General features: G+C 39.4%; 2 protein-coding genes and 1 pseudogene across 3 annotated transcripts in view; all 3 read left to right on the top strand.

Moving 5' to 3' along the window:
• The first annotated feature begins 414 nt into the window (after positions 1-414).
• REP15 (RAB15 effector protein) lies at positions 415-1,257 on the top strand. Its single transcript, XM_029953390.1, has one exon. The coding sequence runs from the start codon at positions 522-524 to the stop codon at positions 1,230-1,232; it is 711 nt and encodes a 236-aa protein (XP_029809250.1). The 5' UTR covers positions 415-521; the 3' UTR covers positions 1,233-1,257.
• Positions 1,258-7,762: 6,505 nt separating this feature from the next.
• MRPS35 (mitochondrial ribosomal protein S35) overlaps positions 7,763-23,850 on the top strand; it is a 44,478-nt gene continuing 28,390 nt past the window's right edge. The window contains exons 1-5 of one of the 2 annotated variants that reach the window (XM_029953387.1): positions 7,763-7,913; positions 11,677-11,723; positions 13,623-13,790; positions 16,576-16,636; positions 23,036-23,175. In XM_029953387.1, coding sequence (XP_029809247.1) covers positions 7,802-7,913; positions 11,677-11,723; positions 13,623-13,790; positions 16,576-16,636; positions 23,036-23,175 — 528 coding nt within the window. In that variant the 5' untranslated portion in view covers positions 7,763-7,801. Of the gene's footprint in view, positions 7,914-7,947; positions 8,023-11,676; positions 11,724-13,622; positions 13,791-16,575; positions 16,637-23,035; positions 23,176-23,850 lie in introns of those variants that run through there. The other variant, XM_029953388.1, reaches the window with a different exon arrangement.
• On the top strand, positions 13,883-14,791 carry LOC115303577 (annotated as a pseudogene).

Here is a 23,850-nt window from a genome sequence, read left to right as displayed (position 1 = left end):
TTTCTGTATGAAATGAAACAGGCTGCTGGGCTGGGGGTGAGGAATCCTGGTAGAGGGGTCATCGGAAAAGCAAAGGGAAATGACTCACCAGCAAAGTTGAAGATGTTAGGTGTATAGAAGGAGGTGTATGGTTCTTTAAAAAACTGAATACTATTTTTAAGTTAAGTAAAATTTGAAAATAGAAACCTATCTTGGAAAGAGTTCGCCAAATATTAAAAGTCGAGTGACTAGAACTAGAGAGGAACAGCTGTTTTTGGTGCAGGTTAATTATCTCCAACTTAATAAGCCGGCAGGAGTCTGTGTGAATACAACACGCCTCATTGGCAAACAGGGAGACCTAGTGTGTTTGTTTAGCTGTGTGCAGATATGCTTAGCTACCCCACATAAATGTACGGTCAGAAAACGGGGGCCACATCACCAGATGGGACTTCGTTGTAAGATCTTTAATCTGAAAAAGGCGTCGCTCTGGATGAGGGCCTGGTGTGAGATCTCTGGAAGCAGGACTGACGGGCGCGGAGAGCATGGGGCAGAAACCATCACAACAGCTGGCTCTGAAAGACACCAGAGAGGTTTTCAGCGTCTGCGAGGTGGTCAGCGAGGCAATAGTCCATGCAGCTGAGAAACTGAAGGACTATCTCGGATTCGAAGATCCTCTGAGCAACCTGTGCCCAGCTGCGAACACTCTGAACGAGATCTTCCTAGTCCACTTTGTCACTTTCTGCCACGACAAGGGGGTCGATGAGTGGCTCACCACCACCAGGATGTCCAAGCACCAAGCGGTGCTGTTTGGGGCGGACTGGATTTGGACCTTCTGGGGGTCCGATAAGCAAATACGGCTGCAGCTGGCAGTGCAGACTCTGCAGATGTCCACTCTTCCTCCTTTGGAGTCTATGCCTTGCGCCTCCTCACATCCAGAATCCAGGCCAGAAGAGGCTTCCAGGAAGAGGAGTCGATTTGATAAGCTGGACGGCTTCTGTAACTTGATAGGAGAGGACTGCCTGGGCCTGTTCATCATCTTTGGTGTGCCGGGAAAGCCCAAAGACGTCCGGGGCGTTGTCCTGGACAGCGTCAAAAGTGAGCCGGCGAGGGGCCATCTGCCAGGAGCGAAGGCCGTGGCGCGGTTTGTCCTGGAAACTGAGGACTGTGTCTCCATCAGAGAGCTGCTGGGGCACTGTCTGAGTAAGAAAGATGGGCTGAGAGAGGTGGGCAAGGTTTATATCAGCATCCCCTGAACTGGATGTGCGCAATGAGACTGGCCTGTAAGACAAAAAGAAAAGGTATTTTATTCTAATAGGCAAACTCGTCCACTTGCATCATCCGAGCATGGGATTTTTTTTTTTCTACCCACCCTCCATTGAATGAAAATGACCACCTGGGTCAAAACATTATAACGTCATGACTAAAGCAAGGAAAAACCTTGCCGGCGTTGCAGGGGACAGTTACGATTTCCTCTACTCAGTAATAAAAATGGGAGGAGGGGATAATAAAGTCACCCTTACAGTTTGTGTCTTTGTTTATTATAATAGGCCTAGAACTTGAAAGTGTAGAATATATTTTTACTGCTGTGGGTGGAAGGTGGGTGGGGTGAGGCGGTGCCGGGCCGGCATTCTCACGGACCACAGAACAGGTTTAATTACTTTTTACATTACAGTACCAGTTTCAATGCAGGACCCCTAAGCAAAACCTCATTGTTCTCTCTTCCCCTAAGCTCTGCCTTTGCTCCCAGCTCATCCCCGGCTGCTTTCTCTGTGCACCAAGGATCTTAGTGGGATTCACTTGGGGACTCACTTGAGTGTCAGGTTTCTCTAGAATTTAAACACAGTGACCCCCATAGCAATTGCTTGTAATGATGATTAACATTTGTTTCACATCTGCAGTAAGTAAAGTGTATTCACTTATAAAAACCATCTTTGCTTAAAAGCCTGGGTAGAATTCTAGAAGTACTGTAAGGAATGTTCTAGGCTTAGAGAGCTGCAAAGGCAAAGGGCCTGAAACAGGAGTGGAGTTGATGTGACATACTTGAAAGGACTTGATTTTATTCTGAGTGATAAAGGGAGAGAAATGCCTTGATCTGGTTTGAACTTCAAAAACTTCACTTGATTGCTGGGTGGAGACTAGATTGTAGGGAGGAAAGAGTGAAAACAGAGCCCATGGGAGAGAGAAAAGGGTGGTCTGGATCAAAGTGGTACAGGAGGAGGGATGAAAAGGTCAGATCTAGGAAGAGTTGAAGGTAAAGCTTACAGAGTTTGCTGATGATTGGATGGAGGATATGAAATATATCACGATTGGAATGCTGTATTTCCAAATTTCTTAAACATTAAGGATATATACAAAGGAAGAAATAACATGTGCCTGGAAGGTTAGGATACCCAATTAATGTTTCCCTGACATAGAGTGACCCCTATCTGTAGCAGTGCTGTGTAGACTAAGCTATCAAGAAAGTGGCTAGTCCAGTAAAAACAATCTTCAGCTTGAAAGCAGATGTAGTTTGAATTGAATTCATTTGAGTTGAGTTATCTTTTTTTTTAATGTTTTATTTATTTTTGATACAGAGACAGAGCATGAGAGGGGGAGAGGCAGAGAGAGAAGGAGACACAGAACCAGGAGCAGGCTCCAGGCTCTGAGCTAACTGTCCGCACAGAGCCTGATGCGGGGCTCGAACCCACGAACGTGAGATCTGACCTGAGCCAAAGCCGGAGACTTAACCGACTGAGCCACCCAGGTGCCCCTGAGTTGAATTATCTTAAGAGCAGAGTCTGGTGACTTAACTTTTTGTTTTCTTATCTGTAAATGGGAATTAATTCAACTAATACAAAAGAGACAATGCTTGTGACATTTTCTATACTAAATTGTAAGCTGATGAAAATTTAGAAGACTCTAATATAAACTGTAAATATTCATGTTCTAAACAGCTGGAAGATATAAATCAAAGGCTTACCATGCCTTTCTAAAGATTATATTTATATTTAAGTTTGTTTATTTTCAGGCAGAGACAGAGAGACAGAGGGGGAAGGGAGGGAGGGGCAGAGAGAAAGGGGAAAGAGAATTCCAAGCAGGCTCCACACTGTCAATCCAGAGCCTTACATGGGGCTCAAACCCATGAACCGTGAGATCATGACCTGAGCTGAAGTCAAGAGTCAGACACTTAACTGAGCCATCCAGATGCCCTATTATTTTATAATGAGAATAAAAATATGAAGCTTTCGCTGATTTAAAATATAGTACATTTTTTTAAATGTGTATTTTGTGGGCACCTGGGTGGCTCAGTCAGTTAAGCATCTGACTTAAGCTCAGGTCATGATCTCACGGTTCATGAGTTTGAGCCCCGCATTGGGCTCTGTGCTGACAGCTCAGAGCCTAAGCCTGCTTCCGACTCTGAGTCTCCCTCTCTTCCCCTTCCCCTCTCACACTCTGTCTCTCTCTCTTTCTCTCAGAAATAAACATCAAAAAACAATTGTTAATGTGTATTTTGCTGTAAAAAGGTACTGAAGTATACAAAGTTAAGGGGTGCCTGGGTGGCTCAGTCGGTTAAGTGGCTTACTTCAGCTCAGGTCATGATCTCACAGTTCGTGGGTTCGAGTCCCATGTTGGGCTCTGTGCTGATAGCTCAGAGCCTAGAGCCTGCTTCAGATTCTGTCTCCTTCTCTCTCTGCCCCTCCCCCACTTGTGCTCTGTCACTGTCTCTCCAAAATAAATAAATGTAAAAAAAAAATTTTTTTAAGTATACAAAGTTAAGGCTTCAGAAATCTTACCTCTTTCCATATCCACTCCCTCCAGTTTGCCGTTACTTTACAGAAATGTACTGCATATTAAAAATATTTTACACAAATGGAATTATATGATCCATAACTGCATTTTTTAAAACAACTATATGTTTTGGACAATATTCCATGCTAATGGATTTATAGCCACTCAATCCTCCTTAAGGCTGACATCAGTGGTTCTCAATCCTGCCTACATACTAGATTCACTTGGAAAACTTAAAAACACAACCAAAAACCCAATGTGCTTCAGAGTGAAGGTCTAGACAAATTTTCTTAAATGTCTTGAGGTAATTCTGATGTGCAGTCAGGATTAGGTTTCCATGAGTCCCAGTAGTACTCTGTGTCCTATGTATATACCTTAATATATTTAAGCAATACTATTTTGATGGATATTTAGATTGTAAGGTCCATTCCTGTAACTGGATATTGTCTATTCACCACACTTGTGAGTAAACATACTCTGTTCACTCACTTTTTATACAGAAGTTAGTTTTGACCAAAACTTCTCTGACAGAAAGTCATCAGATTAATCTACGGTTTAAATTTAACGCATTATAAAAAACCTTAATGTTTAAAATTATTCCACACAGGACTGGCTACATAAATTGTGAGCCGCATACAAACTGAAAAAGTGGGGCCCTTTGTTTTGAAATTGTCGATAATTTGGAGGCACCAGGTGGCTCAGTCTGTTAAGCATCTGGCTTCGGACCAGGTCATGATCTCAGAGTTTGTGAACTTGAGCTCCACGTCGGGCTCTCGGCCATCAGCACAGAGTCTGCTTCGGACCCTCTCTTACCCCCCACTTCTCTGCCCTTTCCCTCCTCAGTCTTTCAAAAATAATAAATAAAAAAAATTTAATTGTCAACAACTTCAAGACAGGGACAGCAGAACACTAAGGCAAGCATGGGGTTCTTCTAAGTGTGAGTTGCATGCCCACATTCAGTTTGTCTTCTGCAATATGTTGGATTATTTGGTCATGAAAGCTGAAGAAAAGATTTTTATCATAAGTGTGTGCACTTTGAAGTACGTTTCCAATTGAAAAATTATGTAATTCTTAGTGACTCCTATGTACATGCCTTATTCTTTTTTTTTTTTTAAGTCTTTGTTTTGTTTGTTTATTTTGAAACAGAGAGAGAGAGAATCCCAAGCAGGCTCTGCACTGTCAGTGTAGAGCCAGACGTGGGGCTCAAACTCACAAACCTGTGAGATCATGACCTGAGCCCAGGTCAAGAGTTGGATGCTTTACCAACTCAGGCACCCATGCACCACTACATGCTTTATTCTTTACATTGTATGGGACATTATTATTGCCTGTCGACAGCATTACAAATGAGTTAACTCTTAATATAGAATGAACCTTATTGTACGTGACGCTTAGGAAAATGATTGCTATTTCTGTAGCTTCTCTAACTCTGGTCATATCTGTCCACTAATGTCTTAGAGAGACAGTAAAACAAAAAGAAAACACAGGAAGGCAGATTGAGGACCCAAGACTCAACTTCTTGCTCAGAAATTGAGAAATCTCTGAATATAAACTAATTCTATGAGGATTCATACTTCTTTTGTCCCTAAATTTGTATGGGATAGGTCTTGCACTTCATCATACTAAAACATACAAACTGGAGAAAGCAAAAACGGCTGCTGTATTGACCCTGGGCTTAATTCCAATGGCCACTATTTATATTCTGCTTTTTAAAATGTAACTACTTAATGGCAACAGTCTTGAGGAAGTATTTTTGTTCCCATTTTCCATGAAACTGAACCTCAGACATGTTAGGTGGATTTTCCCCAGATCACAATGAAACAGAGCCTGGATTTGAGGCTTCTATCTCTCTGACTAAAAGGCCATGCTTTTAATCTTAAAAATGGAGGAGGGGGTAGAATACCATGCGAACACAGAAGCAGAGACTGGAGTCCCGTGTCTACGGAGGCTGCCAGCAAACATCAGAAGTGAGGAGGGAGGCATCAACAGATTCTCTCTCAGAACCTCCAGAAGGAACTTACACCTTATTTTTAAAAAAACTTATAATATTTATATATTTTTGAAAGAGAAAAAGAGTGCGAGCAGGGGAGCGGCAGAGAGAGGAGGAGACACAGAATCTGAGGCAGGCTCCAGACTCTCAGCTGTCAGCACAGAGCCTGATGTGGGGCTCGAACCCACGAACCAGGAGATCATGACCTGAGCCGAAGTCAGCCGCTCCACTGACTGAGCCACCCAGGTGCCCCTTGACTTCATTTTAAATGAGATTACCTTTTACTAATTTTCACAAAACCAACCCTGCCAACACACGTGGAGATTGCATGTTTAGCATCTATAACTGTGAGGGAACAAATTTCTGTTAAGTCACTCAAGTTTGTGGTACTTCGTTACAGCAGCCCTAGGACCCAAGTACACCTAATATACTGTACCTCTGCTTTGGAGCAATTATGGGATGGCCAGAAAAGATGAGGAGGATGATTATCACAAATAGTTGTACCTATCATGCCAGTTATCCCCTCCACCCAATACTGACTGACGACCACAGCACGCTGAATGCTTGCACCCAGTACTCTGAGGTACCTGCATACCTCTGCTCTACTGGGTATGCTTACCCAGAGTTGGTCGTGTTTGTTCCCAGTCATTCTTCATCTTATAATTTTGTACTTTGTACTTTGATTGAATATTATAGTACACCCAGGGGCGCCTGGGTGGCTCAGTCAGTTGAGTATCCGACTTCAGCTAGGGTCATGCTCTCATGGTTTGTGGGTTCGAGCCCCACATCAGGCTCTGAGCGGACAGCTAGCTCAGAGGCTGGAGCCTGCTTCATATTCTGTGTCTCCCTCTCTCTCTCTGCCCCTCCCCATTCACATTCTGTTTCTCTCTGTCTCAATAAATAAAAACATTAAAAAACTAAATATTAAAAAAATAAAAAGTAAATATAGTACCTATTTTTAAAAAATAGAGGATAATTTTACTAAGGGCTGTATGCTAATCCATCTTAGGGTAGAGGTTGTCAAAACAGGTTCCAACCCAAGATGCCTTGAGGCAGGAAGACCTTGGAGTTCTCTACAGACACATATCTACACCCATTTATAGAACTAGGATAGGGTTGAAAATAAGAGAATCCATTTAAAGAATGACCATTATTTTCTGGGTTCTGACTTTGTAATTGTAACCTGATTTACAAAGGAGCTAATCAAATCATTCCTAACAGTTTTAGACTATGCACACAGGATGCTCACTGTATGCTAATCTCTCACCTAGAGCTTTCCATAAATATCTTTTAAATTTTTTTAATGTTTAGAGAGAGAGAGAAAGAGAGGGACTGCGTGCAGGGAGGTGTGGCAGAGGGAGTGAGAGACACAGAATCTGAAGCAGGCTCCAGGCTCTGAGTGGTCAGCACAGAGCCCAATGTGGGGCTTGAACTCACCAACTGGATATCAGGACCTGAGCCAAAGTCGGATGCTTAATTATGCTTAAGAGACTGAAGCACACAGGCGCCCCAGGGCTTTGTATGTATTAACTTGATTAGGATCATCCCAGCCAAGAAAAAAAGAAGTCAAGTTTGAAACTCAAGTAGTCTGGCTCGACGCCATCCATTTAACTACTATCAGATACTGCCTTGCCCTTTGCACTCTATCTCAGGCACCGGCTCAAGGCTTCTTTAAACCAAGAAAATGTAAAAACGCAACAACTGCAAAGGAGCAAGGCCCTAAGGTAAACTGCCAGACAACTGGGCCATCAGAAATCCCACCCTGACCACATTTGCCCTCTTTAAGCCACATTTCCCTCATCCCTTACGGTCGTCTTTGGACTGACTGCTTCCATTTCACTTTCAACCTTGTTGTTTTCTTTTCATTACTTCTTCCTACCTGGGGGTTATCTCCTTGACAACATTTTAAATCTAGAACAGCTCACTCTCAGACTTTGCAGGCCCACGTGTTTTCTGTTCCCTCCCCCTAGGGGCGGGGCAAGCCCGGCGAGCCTGCGCGGTGGCGGCCGCCCTCCTTTTACTCCAGGCTGCGCGTGTCCCACCCGGCTTGCCGTCCTCGCCGCCATGGCTGCCGCCACACTCCCCGCGGGGCTGGCTCTGCAGCCCGCGGCCACGACCCTGCGTGCCTTCTGCACCGCTGTATCTCCGGCCACCCGCTCTGCGACACGAAGCCCGCGTGAGTGTCTGTTGCGTCGCCTCCGGGCTTTGGGGGAGGAGAGAGGGCGGCACACCGAATCCGTGATGGCCGCCGCCGGGGCAGAGGCCCGCCGCCCGGGGGAAAGCCGGTACGTCCTCCGCTAGCCTGCCTCTGCTCCTCCCGGTAGGAAAGCCGCAGGTGTGGGTCTGACCTCGTCGCCGGGGTCGCCGGGGTCGCTCATATCTGCTTCTGGGTGCTCTGGGCGTAGCGAGCTCGCTCCCTACCTCCCCAGTGAGCCGCACTTTCTGGTGCTCCCCTGCGCGGCCATTGGCACGGGGTCCCTCTAGTTTCTGGTGCTCGGTGGTATTTGTTGGGCAGTATTGAACCACGAGTTTTCCCGAACGTTAAGAGAAGCATACAGTTGTTCCGGAACAAACTGCAACTCTGAATTCCAGCCTTAGCTATGCCACCAAGTGGATGACCTTCATTCAACAGGCATTATTGAGATGACCTTCATTCAAGTTATCTTTTTTGCCTTGGAGGAGCCCGTGGAAAAGACAGATATGTTAACGGAATCATACTATGCAGTATGAGGTGCCGTAATGGAAGCATGAATAGAGTAACTGAGGGGTACTGAGGAAGAGCCCACAAGAGTCATGGAAAGCTTTGTCAAAGAGGGGGCCTGCCCTGTCATTCACCAGGTGATATCCGTGGTACCTTCTAAAGCATCTTCTAATTTTTTTTTATAACCAACCGTTTAGGCCACCATCTCTCACTTCTACAGTAGTTTCTTTACTGCTCCCTGTTTCTGCTCTCGCTCTCCTACGTTGACTTCTCTCTGGAACCAGAGGGAAGTATTCAAAAAGTGAATCTTAACCTTGCCACTCCCTTGTCCAAAATCTGGAAAAGGGGGGCGCCTGGGTGGCTCAGTGGGTTAAGCCTCCAACTTCGGCTCAGGTCAGATCTCACGTTCCTGTGTTCGAGCCCCGTGTCAGGCTCTGTGCTGACAGCTCAGAGCCTGGAGCCTGCTTCGGATTCTGTATCTCCTTCTCTCTCTGCCCCTCCCCCTCTCATGCTCTTTCTCTCTGTGTCAAAAATAAATAAAACATTTTTAAAAATCTGGAAAAGGTTTCTCTTGCTTAAGATGTGATAAATTCCTTAACTCGTCAGAGTGACTCTATACTCGTAATGCTTGGCTCTTTTATTAGGTTTCTTATTCCTACTACACTGTGTGCAAGGTAGTGTTAGACAGGGATGTAGCAAGGTCTCTCACCTCATGACGTTTACCTTCTTTTAGGAAATCTGTATACAAACAAAACTATCAGTACAACGTCAGGTGGTGATTAGTGCTATGAAGAAAAATAAAGCAGGGTATTGAGAATAATAGATTGACAGAGTACTGGTTATAGAGTAGGAAGAGATTGGGTAGTCATGAAAGACCTCCCTAGAGAAGTGACATTTGAGCAGAGCCCATGGTGGTGTGGGGGTGGGGGAGGTGAGGGTGTGTGGGGGTGTGTAGGGAACTGCAAATGCAAAGGCCCAGAAATGAAAATGAGCTTAGGGGTGTGATCAAGGAACAGAAAGAAAGTCAATTTGGAAGTGAGTGAACACAGGAGACTGGTAAGTAATGATCTGATCTCACACAGGCTTTTAGGCATTTGACTTGGATTTTATTATAAGTTTGGGATTACACTGGAACATTTTGAACACGGAAGTGATACAGTGTAATATATACTTTTAAAAGATCACTGGTTGCTGTGTGGAGACTTAACTTGGGGGAGGGGGGCACAGAAGAGTGGAATCCAATTCAGTTTGGAAGCTATTGCAGTAGTCCAAATGAAACGATAGTGAGTTAGACTGAGGTAATAGAGAAGGTGGTGTGGTTGGATGTGGGATATATTTTGAAGGTATAGCTCAGAGGACTTATTGGTGGATTTGATATGGGTCATGAGGAAAAGGGCCAGGAAGCAGGTTAGATTTTTGTCTTGAGCAATTGGATGAATGGAGATACTATTTACAGAGATTGAGAAGACTGGAAGAAGATATCAAGAGCTCTATCAATGATATGTTACAGTTGAGGTGCCTATTAAATATTTCCAGCCTCTTTTCTCAGTGCATTTTGTTTGGTTCTTAAGTTTCAGCCATATTGAATTTTTTAACATTGATTTTCCATTTCCTCTTTCTCCATAGAACACTTCTTCTCATTTGCCTGTTCCCAGGGTTACCTCCTGTTCATCCTTAAGATTTTACCTTAAATTCCAGTTCTTCAGGGAGATTTCCCCAACTAATTCACTGTTTGATCCCGTGCTATATGTTGCTATTAATATTTATGACTTTATTGAAATTATTTGATTAATAATTATTTGACAAACTACATTCTGTGAGAGCAGGGTCTGTGTTTCTCTTGCTCATTGCTGCTTTCTCAGTTTCTGGTACACAGTATCATTGAAATGATTTTTGAGCGAATAAATGAATTACTATTACAGAATTTGTTGGATCAAGGGGTGCCTAGGTGGCTCAGTTGCTTAAGCATTCGATTTCAGCTCAGGTCATGATCTCACAGTTCATGAGCTCGAGGCCCGCACGTCAGACTCAGCTGACAGCTCAGACCTGGAGCCTGCTTCAGATTCTGTCTACCTCTCTCTCTGTCCCTCCCCTGCTCATGGTCTGTCTGTCTGTCTGTCTCTCTAAAAAGTAAATAAACATTTTTTAATTAAAAAAAAAGAATGAGATGAGGAGGGGGAAGGGGACAGAAGCCAGAGGGGAAAGAGGCACATTCCAGACAGAGAGAACATTAAGTTTGGAGAAAGTCCAAAGGGTCTGGTACTAGAAGTTCAGTGTAGCTGTGGGACCTTGTGAAGGGAGATGAAGTTAGAGGTGGAAGTGGTTTGGAGTATAGAGTCTTGTGTGCTATGCTGTTGTCACCCTAACTCTTTGATCCTTAGTTTTCTTGGCTCTAAATGGCCTCCAAATAAGTAGTACTTACAGTATTGTGAACAATAACATTAAATGAGGTAAGAGTGAAAAGCATGTAGCATAATATGTGGCATGTGAAAGTGCTGAATAATTAGAGCCATTATTACTATAATGTAGCAAAACATTTATTTCGAGAGGGATAAGGTAATATTTTGAAAGGTATATACTATATGTAAGTAATTTGCCCTCTTCTACAGTTACATGATTTATTAGGAATGGCTATGAGTTTTGTTATTATTGGCATTATTGTAACATTGGCAGTTCTGGGGGTGCCTGGGTGGCTTAGTTGGTTAAGCATCTGACTTTCGGCTCAGGTCATGATCTCATGGTCCATGAGTTCCAGCCCCACACTGAGCTCTGAGCTAACAGCTCAGAGCCTAGAGCCTGCTTTGTACTCTGTGTCTCCTTCTCTCTGTGTCCCTCCCCTGCTCATGCTCTGTCTCTCTCTCAGTAAACATTAAAAAAAATTTCAATGCAGTTATTTTTAAAGATGCAACATAGTTATTTCTAACTAGATGTTTTAACTTGAGAAAGTGAGTTTATTTGACTATGACTTAGAATTTATTGAAAATATTTCATTAGATGATAAATTCACTATATCTTCAATCACAGTACACTTTATATTTAAATAGCTTTGGAATTTTCTTAACGATTTCTGACTTGTCATTTTCATTAAGATGAGTTAGTCCCAGAGCTCAGAAAATGGATTTTTGTTTCATTTTTGTATTACTGAATACCTGAAATTATCTGAGAGTTATAGGATCATCATCAGGGTTGAACAAGTCTACATTGTAGAGTTCTCTGTAACTGTTATGTTGTCTTTTAGGTACAACAGGCAGAACATCCAGATATGAAAGACCACTGAGGAGAAAGGTAAACAATTAATGTACTCTAGTATATACTATCATAATGGTTTCGGAAGTTCTAAGATGAGACAGATATTCATGATGAGGCAGAAGCCGCCCAGCAAGGCTTTCAAAAGGGGATGTTTACCTGGTGACTGCCAGAGCCTTGGCTGTAGTCTTCGACTGGTTTTGTCAGTACCCCAAGAATGGATTATCTTTGAGAAGTGAGCTCACTCATATACTCCCAGGAAATAGGTATATAAACTAGAATGTAGAATAATTTTTGATGCTGCCTTTAATAATCGTGAAGCCTGGGATGTGTGTATTAATCTAACCAGTTTGGTTTCACCCTATAGGCAACTCTATGGAAGAATCCAAATTATTAGGTCACTTGCTGAGTATGGAGTGGGAACAGAGGCATATTATTAAATGGAAGTTAAATGGCTAAATGGCACCAAATTATAATTATCTGGAGTAGTTATTTTCACAGGAATATTCCCTGATTCCAGGATGTACACTGCACTGATTTTGATACTGCTTTGTTGGGCATTGCCAAATTTTGTTTCTTTAAACCTAACTTAAGGTTGCTGGGCCTCCCCTTCTAATGAATACAGTTTTTAAAAAAAAATATGTGTATGTTAATGTGATTGACTATCACATAACTATTCTCTGAACAAGAGTCATAATTTATTATGTATTTATTCAGTTGGTTTAACCCTAATTTACTTATTTCCAAGTTCTTTTTATTCATTTCTTACCTCCTTTATTTCCAAATTTTCAGTGTCCCTTCATGTACTGACTCCCATCAAAGAAGTCCTAAAATCTATAGGCTGTCACCTGCTTACCACAGTTCAGCTTACAATTTTTCAGCCTTATAGTGCTGGAAATCAGCACACATTCAGTAGAAACTGTACTTGGAATTTTGAGTTTTGATCTTTCCCTGGGCTAGCATTATATGGCACAAAACTTCGTGATTCGGGGGGTGGCAGTGAGCTGTGGCTCCCCGTCAGCCACACACTCGTGAGCATAAGTAAGTACACTTGACCACCATTCTGTACCCGTATAACCATTCTGTTCTTCACTTGCAGTACAATGTTCAATACATTATATGGCATATTCAACACTTCGTTATCAAATAGGCTTTGTGTTAGATAATTTTACCCAAATGTAGACTTAAGTGTTCTGGGCACATTTAAAACAGGCTAGGCTAAGCTTGCTCGGTAGGTTAGGTGTATTAAATGCATTTTTGGCTTATGGTGTTTTCAGCTTAGGATGGGTTTATCAGGACATTAACCACTGTAAGTTGAGGAAGATGTGAATTTCTGAATGTATTGTCACTCTTGGGCACCTGGGTGGCTCAGTCAGTTAAGCGTCTGACTTTAGCTCAGGTCATCTCACAGCTTGTGAGTTCAAGCCCCGTGCTGACAGCTCAGAGCCTGGAGCCTGCTTAAGATTCTGTCTCCCTCTCTCTCTGCCCCTCCCCTGCTCACACTCTGTCTCTCTCTTCTTCAAAAAAAATAAACATTAAAAAAAAATATGTTGTTACTCTCTCACAAACAAAACGTTAGAAGTTTGGTAAACATCTAAGAAAATTCATAGCAAGAAATTTTTAGTAAAGGACATGTGCTGTTAAAGGGAATCCTTGCCAGAGGGTTTGCAGAAACTGCGAAAAGATAGGTTTGGTGTTTTTTCACTTGAATAGCAGCAGCTTTGTAAGAGGTCAGATTTTATGAAGGTTGCGATTCTGCTTACATTTCAAGAAATTGCAGTTTTTTGCTTGAATATTGAAGACCATGTTCATATTTAAAATATTTAGCTTTTAATGTTTAATAACTTTATACATTATATATTAGAATCATTTATATACTTACATATTATATTTCACAATTGTTATACTGTTTATAATTTAATATTTCATATTCCTTAGGCATTACCTCCTAGGACAGAGAAAATGACTGCTGACCTGGACTGGCCCAGTGTGTATCCTGTTGCAGCACCATTTAAACCCTCTGCTGTGCCTCTTCCTGTTCGAATGGGTTATCCAGTCAAAAGGGGGGTGCCCATGGCAAAGGAGGGAAATCTAGAACTTTTAAAGGTAAGACAAGTTGCGGTGTTATTGACTGACACTTACATCTAAATAAATGCTGGGATTTAATCGTGAGTGACTCCACAGGACCAAGGCTGGGGAGAGGTGAGAGGAAAGAGAAGGAATAAAGAAAACTCTGAAGGAGCAGCCACTGATACAGAAGGAACCTCAGGAAAGGATGGTGTCCTGGAAACCATGAGAAGAAAGCTTTCTCCAGGTGGAGAGGACTCCTGACCCTTCAAAAGCTCCTGATACTTCAAGACTTCTCTTAGATAAAACTGTCTGGTGCTGAGAATTGTTTTATCTCTAAACCTCAAGCAAAGCATCTAGGAGAGAAAACAGTCATGGACCTACATCGGCAAGCTCATGACAACTTCACAAAATCAGCAAGTTGGAATTTTGTGATACAGAAAGAACCAGCTGTGCTTTGTGATGGAAATCCAGAGCAATCAAGTAAGAATCATAATGATGATGAAAGAAAGGGAAAGGAAAATTGGAAAGAAAGAGGAGAAGAAAAAGAAGAGGAAGTAGAAGAGAAACAGGAACAGGACCAAGAAATGGAAGAGGAAACTGAGGAACAGCCCCAGGAAAGATTAGTCAGTAAACCACTCATGGACACTCTCTGGGCAACATTTAAGTTAAACAAATGCCCCACCATAGGAGACAGCCAGTCACTTGCATTTGAATTTAACATGACAGTAAAACAGATAAACCAATGGTTTCGTAAAAAGAGGAAGAAATACAATAAAGTGATGTGCAAGCGGAAACTTAAGAAGAGACCTAAGAGATGCTGAATGTTGATGACGCTTGTCCTTTCTGTGTTACCTATTGGCAGAAGCTCATATGAGTGGAAAAACTTAAGAACAACATCAACATTTTTTGAAGCATTCGACCGATTGTATATAGGATTTTTACGTATTATTTGTGTATATGTATATATACAATTTTAAGTGTATTATTTCATTGTTCATCACTCTAAACCATAAATGAGCAAACTGAACTGCTGAAGAATAATGTGATTTTATCAGGGCACCTGGGTGGCTCAGTGGGTTGAGCGTCAACTTTGGTTCAGGTCGTGATCTCACTGATCGTGAGTTCAAGCAGCTCAGAGCCTGGAGCCTGCTTCGGATTCCGTGTCTCCCTTTCTCTCTGCCCCTCCCTCGCTCATGCTCTGTCTCTCTCTCTCTCTAAAAAATAAGTAAACATTTAAAAAAATTAAAAATAAATAAATAAATAAATAAATGCTGAGCCTCTCCCCATACCTTCCCTGCCTTGTACCCAAGGTTCAGTATGTAGCAGCTTATTGTATTTTAGTTTAAATTTTTTTTCAGTTAATAATGGATGATATATTCTGATTATCCATGGTAAAGAAGAGTCAAAGAAGCCTAGGCATTTAAGAATGTAATTAATTGGTCCAGTGGCTTTCCTTTTAGCTTTTTCTTTTCTATTATGTCTTTTTGGTCTTGCATCTTTGAAGTGGAACTAAGGAAAGTGAAATAACCTAATTTGAGATTGAGAATTGGGGGCTCAAATCTACTTTTTTTTTAATGTTTATTTATTATTTTGAGAGAGAGAGTGCAAGAAGGGGAGGGGCAGAGAGAGAGGGAGACACAGAATCTGAAGCAGGCTCCAGGCTCTGAGCTGTCAGCACAGAGCCCGATGCGGGGGTCTAACTCACGAACTGTGAGATCCTGACTTGAGCTAATGTCAGATACTTAACCGACTGAGCCACCCAGACACCCCTGAAATTTTTTAAAAAGAGATTTTAAAACTTTCTATCTAGAAAGATAAAATATTATTTAATATTGTTATAGTCCTCAAGCTTCTTTATTTCTTGAAGCAAAATATATCATATTAAATTCTTCAGTTGGTAGCATCTGTCATGCTTTATGAACTGTTAAGTTTTTTTAAAGAAAATATGAGTACGCTTATCCTGACAATCCATATTTTAGATGGTTCCTGTTATATATAGTCGTCACTGGTGAGCTATGTTTTCCACTATGGGTCTTTTTCTTCTTTTTATTTATTTTTTTACTGAAGTGTGGTTGACACACCATGTCTTTTTCTGACATTTCAATTAGCATATATATGAGAGTCTTAAAAAACAAAAGAAATTTTTGCTGAAAGGTGATGATAAAAAATGAGGTGGTAACATGGAGGAGTTGTCTCTTGCTAATGATGAGTAAATGAAACCTGGAAATGTGAATGTTACAAGAGCTACAAGAAAACAGACATCGAGAAAAGTAACCTTCTCTTCAAATGAAAGAAGAGAACTTAGTTTAAAGAAAAGGTCTTTGGAGAATCTCACTAGGTAAGAGAGGCTAGGAATATATCTGTAATAATGCTAATAGTTGTGAATGGTATTTTAATAAACATAAAAATCCAAAGATTTAACGCATGCCATTCTTTTTAAGAATCGAGTGTATAGTATATATATAGTACAAAGTGGAAATATAATCTGTGCTGTGCATTCCAGGGGGTTAGGATGATTAAATTTCTTAATCCTTCCAATTTTATAATGAATATATGTATATCTATAGATTTATGGCAGGAAGAGTATATAAAAACAGCATTTATTTTTTCCCCACCATCGTCATCATAAGATACATCATGAATCTATATTTCAAGGAATTCATTTCCTGAATTCACAACATACATGAAATAGAATTAATATTGTAAAAACTACATTTTATTTATTACAAAGTTCGTTGGGCTTAAGATTTAGTTTTAGGAAAAAAATGTCTTTTATATTTTTGAATTAGGCTAATTTATCCTTTGCATTTCTCCATTTTAGATCCCCAATTTTCTGCATTTGACACCCGTAGCAATTAAAAAGCACTGTGAAGCTCTTAAAGGTAAGTGATTGTTTTAGTATATGTAATTAATATTGACTTTGAACATAAGAATCCCATTTCTAATGATAAAAGGGTCAGTTTATCAAGAAAATATAACATCTGTAAATGTTTATGCACATATATATAAAGTAAGTATTAACAGAACTGAAGGGAGAAACAAATATCAATACAACATTCGGGGACTCCAGTATACCACTTTCAACAATAGATAGGTCATCCAGACAGAAAATCAGTAAGGAAACACTGGATGTAAACTATATATTAGACCAGATGTATTTAACAGATGTTTACAGAATTCCATCCAACAGAACCAGAATGCACACCTTCTTCTCAAGCACACATGAAACATTCTCCAGGATAGATCACAGGGAGACCACAAGACAAGTCATAACAAATTTTAAAATACTGAAGTCATATCAGGCATCTTCTCTAACCACCCTGGTATAAAAACTAGAAATCTATAACAAGAAAGCTGGGAAATTCACAAATATATGGAAAATGAACAACATGCCCCTAAACAACCATTGTTCAAAGAAAAAGTCAAAAGAAAGATTAAAAAAATCTTGAGACAAATAAAAATGGAAACAGAATATACCCAAACTTATGGGATGTAACAAAAACAGTTCTAAAACAGAAGTTGATAGCATACATTAAGAAAAAGAGTTCTCAAATAAACAACCTAATATATACCTAATGAAACTAGAAAAAGAAGATCTAAGTCCAAAGGGAGTAGAAGGAAGGGACTATAGAACAAAAGTACAAATTAAAAAGGCAAGAGAAAAGATCAGTGAAACTCAAAGCTGGTTTTTTGAAAAGAGAGAAACAACATACACAAACCTTTAACTAGACACACCAAGAAAAGATGCCTGAGATAAATGCAAATGAAAGAGGAGACATTACAATTGATATCTCAGAAATATAAAGGATCATAAGGGCTACTGTGAACAATTACTTACCAACTCATTTGACAACCGAAAAGAAATGGATAAATTTCTAGAAACATACAACAGTCCCTATCAAAATACCAACAACATTTTTCACAGAAGTAGAACAAAGAATCCTAAAATTTGTATGGAACCACAATAGACCCTGACCAGCCAAAGCAATCTTGAGAAAGACCAAAGCTGGAGGTATCACAGGCTCAGATTTCAGGATATACTACAAGTGGTAGTAATCAAAGCAGTATGATAATTGGCACAAAAATAGACACATAAATCAATGCAACAGGATAGAGAGCCCAGAAATAAGCTCATGCTTATAACGGTCAGTTGATTTGGAGGCAAGAATTATGCAGTGGGGGAAAGACAGTCTCTTCAATAAATGGTGCTGGGGAAACTAGACAACTACATGCAAAAGAATGAACCTGACAACTACATGCAAAAGAATGAAACTGGACCACTTTATGCCATATGCAAAAATTAAATCAGAATGGATTAGAGATATAAATGTGGACCTAAAACTACAAAATTCCTTAAGGAAAACGTAGGTGGTTATGTCTTGGACATTGGCCTTAGCAGTATTTTTCTAGATATGTCTCCTTAAGAAAGGAAATAAAAGTAAAATAAGCTATTAAGACCACCAAAATAAAAAGCTTTTGTTCAATGAAGGAAACATCAATAAAATGAAAAGTCAGCCTTACTGAATGGGAGGTGGTGTTTACAAATGATGTATCTGTTGGAAAGTTAATGTCCAAAATGTATAAAGAACTTATATAACACCAAAAGAGTCCACATAATTTGATTAAAAAATGGGCAGAGGACTTGAATAGACATCTTTCCAAGAAAGACCTAGCGATCGTCAGTGACACATGAAGAGATGCTCCACGTCACTCATCACAGAAATGCAAGTCAAACCACAAGGAGCTGTTACCCTTCACCTACCAGAAGTGGTTATCATCAAGAAGGCAAAAGGTAACAGTGTTGGTGAGGATGTGGAGAAAAGTGAAACCCTTTCGTACAGTTGGCTAAGAATGTAAGATGGTACAACCCATACTATGGGGTTTGCTTTAAAGATTAAAATTAGAACTACCGTGTGATCCAGCAATGACACTTCTGAGTGAGTATCAAAAGAAATGAAAACATGGTATTGAAGAGATACCTGCATTCCCATGTTCACTGCAGCATTGTTCACAACAGCCAAGACACGAGAACAACCTAAGTTGGTGATTGGATAAAGAAATGTGTAATATTATTTAGTTATGAGAAGGAAGGACTTCTTGCCATTTGTGACAACATAGATGGAACTTGAGGGAATTATGCCAAATAAAATAAGACAAAGACAGTTTATGATTTTACTTACATGTGAAATCTAAAACTGACCTCAGAAATAGTAGGGACTGAGAGGTGTGGAGTAAAGAGAGATGTTGGTCAAAGATTATAGACTTCCAGTTTTATGGTACATTCTGGGGATTTAATGTACAGAATAGTGGTTATAGTTATTAATACTGTATTATATAATGAAAAATTGCTAAGAGTAGATCTTAAATGTTCTTAGCACAAAAATGATAATTACATGATACACGTATTAGTGTTATGATTATAATCACTTTGCAATATATGTAGGTATATCTAATCAACACATTATATACGTTACACAATGTTTTATGTCACTTATATCTCAATAAAGATGGAAGAAAAAATCTCCTTTTTAATATACTAAATAGCCTTATATTCTGGGTCATTGCTAGTTTTTCCTTTTTTTTAGGAAAATTTTCAAGTTGTTTTCAGTGAAAATGTCAAATCTGCAAACTTCTTCCTGCCTTTCTTCCTCTTTCCTTTCTGTCAACCAGTCTACAAGTGGCTGTGAATAACAGATAAAACCAGAAATCATAGTCCTTGCTTAGGCAGGTTAGGGACTTCTTGTTGCATTATAGGCAGCACATACATGAAAAGACTGAAGAAAATATTGCAGTGTTGCCAATGGATACAAATTAGTATAATCCAAACTGAAGATCATGTAGAAGGATGCTGAGTCAGCAGAGTCAGTAATCAGATACTTTGGAGAGAAAGTTATCTTGAAGAAATTGTTTAAAATAATAACTTAGTAAGTAAAACATAGATGTGGTAACATCAAGTAGTAGAAAAGCTGATGATGAAAAGCAGTAATCTTACATTTCTTCTTTCCCATCTGGCCCCTTATTTCAGAAGTGTTCTTTTAATCACTGTTTAAGTCTGATAATTACTAGCATAGAACATATTTACTTACTTTTCTGTATATTCTCTCTTTCTAATGTTTACTATATATTCTCTCTATTATATATATATATATATGGTTATATAATATAGTATCATATGCATATTGTGTACATACATAAGATAGACTTAATCACCATAACATGGTTATATCTCTAGTTCTAAATTATTTAATTTGAACTGTATTTATTGATTTCTAGATAGAAATAAATTTCACTTACTTTTTCCTTCCCACAAGCATAGAGGTAAAAGCAAAGAAATTTTTTTCATAGTTTTATGCATGTTTTCATAATGCTATACATATTATGATTTAATTTCTAATCTAGTTTGCATTGGACTACAGGCAGAAAGAGTAAACACACTTGAATTGTTTTAGTTCACAGCTGTTAGTGATTGGTTGTATAGTTTAATTCAAAGGTTAGTACCTTTGGGTGAAGTTTTAAATCCATGCTAATTAACAGCAAGATGTAAAAATGCTCAATATACTTGTTAAGACTTTTCAGGAGTGAAAATGAAATCTAAAAACTCCTTGCAGGCAACCTGATAATGCTGGAAGGAGAAATAGTTTAGTGATCGTGATTATAATGCAGTTGGAACTTTTGGAAGGGCCTTTTATTAAAAAATATGAGGAAGAGATAAAGAAGTCTTAAAAAGTAGGAATAATGACTTTACTCTTGAAATGAGGGAAGAAAAATTTCTTCTATGTCCTTTCATTTATGTGGTCTTCTCTTTTGGGGTATTAGGATGCATTTTTATCCTAGATTGTAGGTTTCTATTTTAATTAGTGCCTGGTGATAGAGTGACACTGATCACTATTCCAAATCTGTGCTCCATTTGGCACAAGTCATCTATCACTCTTTGATCCTTTGTGAAGCCAATTGAGGAATGTATTACACTGTGATAAATCTCATTTTTCTCTTTTTTAAACATTATTTTAAAATACGCATTCTAATCTAACAACTGGTTTTTTAATGAAGAATTTCTAAAATACTTCATAATTCTTAAAGGCTTTCATATAACACATTCAGAAGAGTAGCATTATATTTTATGTGTTTAAGTAAGTGCTTTAATTTTTCTTTAATTTTGTCTTTACATTTTTGCCAGCTTCTAGATTTAAAGTGTATCTTCCAAATAACTCAAAGGCTTTTTAAAATATTTCTTCTCAATTTTCTTTCAAAGTAGGTCAGTTCAGATTTTATATCTAACTTGCAAGTGGAAAATCTGAAGCACAGGAAAGTTAGGTAATTTACCAAAACTTTTAATAATCAGTGGCAGAAGTTAAGTAAAAACCAAGGTCTTCTGAAGTCTAGTCTATTCCTCTACCTATCAGATGAATAGGGGTCTATTATGTACTTTCCAGTTGGCTGTGTTTTTTTAGACATATAATCCAGTCATTTAAAAGTTGTAATTATTATCTGGTTATTGAAATGTCTTAGTCAAAGTTATAAAAAAAAAAAATAATAAAGGACACAGTACAAACCCAAGCACTCATAAAACTCTCCAAACTAGTCTCTTATAAAGTGCTTGGCAGTGTTGCATCTTATAGTGCGGGATATTGGAATGAGTCCATGATGGGAATGAAATTTAACTTCAGTAATCTTGGCTCTTTTCATTTTATTTAAATGTCAATGCTTTTAATTGCAGAGATACTTCTTTCCCCTCAAAGGGTCTCAGTATTGCTCTTTTAAGCAGAGTGTTTAAGGAATGTTAATTTGCTAACATATATTTAGTTGCAGACCTCGGAGAGTCTCTGAAACCCACAGTGACATTTTGCTGACTGATATTAAAGCCTAAATGGGAGCTAAATATAGTACCTGCTATAAGAAAATTGTTAACTCTGGGAAATGTTATTGACAAAGTACTTTTTACTGTCCCTTAAATCATCATATGGAAGAGTTCCCGTGTGTGCCTGTGACTGTGACCAGCCTTTCCTACAGTCTTGCTTTTTTGAGAAAGCCTCTGTGTTTGACATAAGAAACTGATTACTTCGAGATATTCTTAGAATGGGGTTATGTGGGGCTCCTGGGTGGTTCAGTTGGTTAAGCATTTGGCTGTTGATTCTGGTTCAGGTCATGATCTCACAGTTTGTGGGATCAAGTCCCATGTTGGGCTTAGTGCTTGGCAGCATGGAGCCTGCTTGGGATTCTGTCTCTCCCTCTCTCTCTCCCCTACCTCTCTTATTCTTACTCAGAATAACTTAAAAAAAAAAAAAAAAAGAAGGAGAATGAATGAATGAATGAATGAATGAATGAATGAAATTTCCATTGAAGGGAACCTGATAGTGTCAGAAGTTATCTCAAGCTGAGAAACCTCTGCTACACTAACGTTATAGGAATAGGGCAAAATGAAACCAACTGCCTACTTCTGGAGTCCTTTGATACGGATAGCTGCAGGAGGCCGTGAGCTCTTTTCCTTTTAGATCTCCGTCCCTGCATTTGAGACCTGAGTGTATCCCTCTGTGCTGTGGAGATACATGGTGTGGTGTTCTTGTTCACAGCGCTTAGCACTTGTTTTGTAGCCCCGTTCTAGAGTCAGTCCCACCTCTACTTGGGGCTAGCTGTCTTTCCTGAATATAGACAAGTCTCTTCCTCTTCCCGTTTAGCCCCATTGTCACAGAAGTCACATCCAGGAGACATGAATTACTGTTAAGGGTCTAAGAATGTCGTAGGCATTTGCACCAGTTTCAGTTGGAGGCCAGCTCAGTTTCTGAAAGAATGTCAGTCGTGTCTCAGTTTCCTTTAAGAGCTTTTTCAGAGCTGCTCTCAGTCCCCTTCAGTTGACCCTTAGTAACTTTCATTTGGGAGTGAATTACAGTTAGCTGTTGCTTTTTTCAAAAACAGCAATGCTCTGAGCTCTGTGAACTTCGCTTTTAGTTAGTGAGGAGGAATTAACTGTCCCGTAACAGGCATGTGCAAAGCTATAATAAACTTACATCAAGTCACAGTTCTTTAACCAAACTTCCTGCTCACCACCAGACCTGAACTCTCTGAATCCTTCCTCTAATTACATTCCCTAATTAGGATTCTTTGAAGAAGAAAAGGGATGAGGAATGATGAGGTGTTTGTAAAGTGCAGAGGACAATCTGTTCCTTCATTTTATGTAACCTGAGAGTCCTCTCCCTCAATAATTTGGTTTTGTCTGGTCACCTACATTGTAATGAGAATTTAGTTGCAAAACTTTACTTGAGATAATTTTTTTTAATTCTCAGATTTCTGCACTGAATGGCCAGCTGCACTAGACAGTGATGAGAAATGTGAGAAGCATTTTCCCATTGAAATCGACACAGCTGATTATGTTTCAGCAGGACCATCGATTAGAAACCCCAAAGCACGAGTAGTAACTTTAAGGGTAAGAAATACTTTTTAAAGAGTAAGAATTATTATAATACATTATTGTAAAGTAGCATTTTGTATGTGTGATTGTAAAACTGACACATTTTATCATAGAAGATTTGGAAAATATGCAAGTGTTTTATAGTGGTATAAAATAAAATTGCCTATAATTCTACCACTGACTGATAATTACCATTGACTATTGGAATTCATTTTAGTATATATACAGTCAACCTTTATGTGTGTTAATCGGATGATGTTATTTTGATTAGTTATCTGCTTTTTCTTAATGTTTATTTTTGAGAGAGAGAGCGAGAGAGAGAGCATGAGTAGAGGAGGGGCGGAGTTAGAGAGGAGACACAGAATCTGAAGCAGGCTCCAGGCTCTGAGCTGTCAGCCCAGAGCCTGACCTTGAGCTCAAACTCATGAACCGTGAGATCATGACCTGAGCTGAAGTCAGACGCTTAACCGACTGAGCCACCCAGGTGCCCCTCTGCTCGTTTTTATTTAACAATAAAATTAAAATTTTTCAAAGTTGTTAAACATTCTTTAATTTTTTTACTGAAGTATAGTTAATACACATTATTACTTTTAGGTATATAGCCAAATGACAATAATATACATTACAAAATACTATGATAAGTACAGTTCCCATCTGTCACCATACAAAGTGATCACTTTTTTTGTTTTT

This window comes from Suricata suricatta, chromosome 10 (assembly GCF_006229205.1).
Source record: "Suricata suricatta isolate VVHF042 chromosome 10, meerkat_22Aug2017_6uvM2_HiC, whole genome shotgun sequence".
NCBI lineage: Eukaryota > Metazoa > Chordata > Mammalia > Carnivora > Herpestidae > Suricata > Suricata suricatta.
The sequence above is the reverse complement of the archived record's forward strand: the minus strand, read 5'-3'. Positions and strand labels throughout refer to the sequence as shown.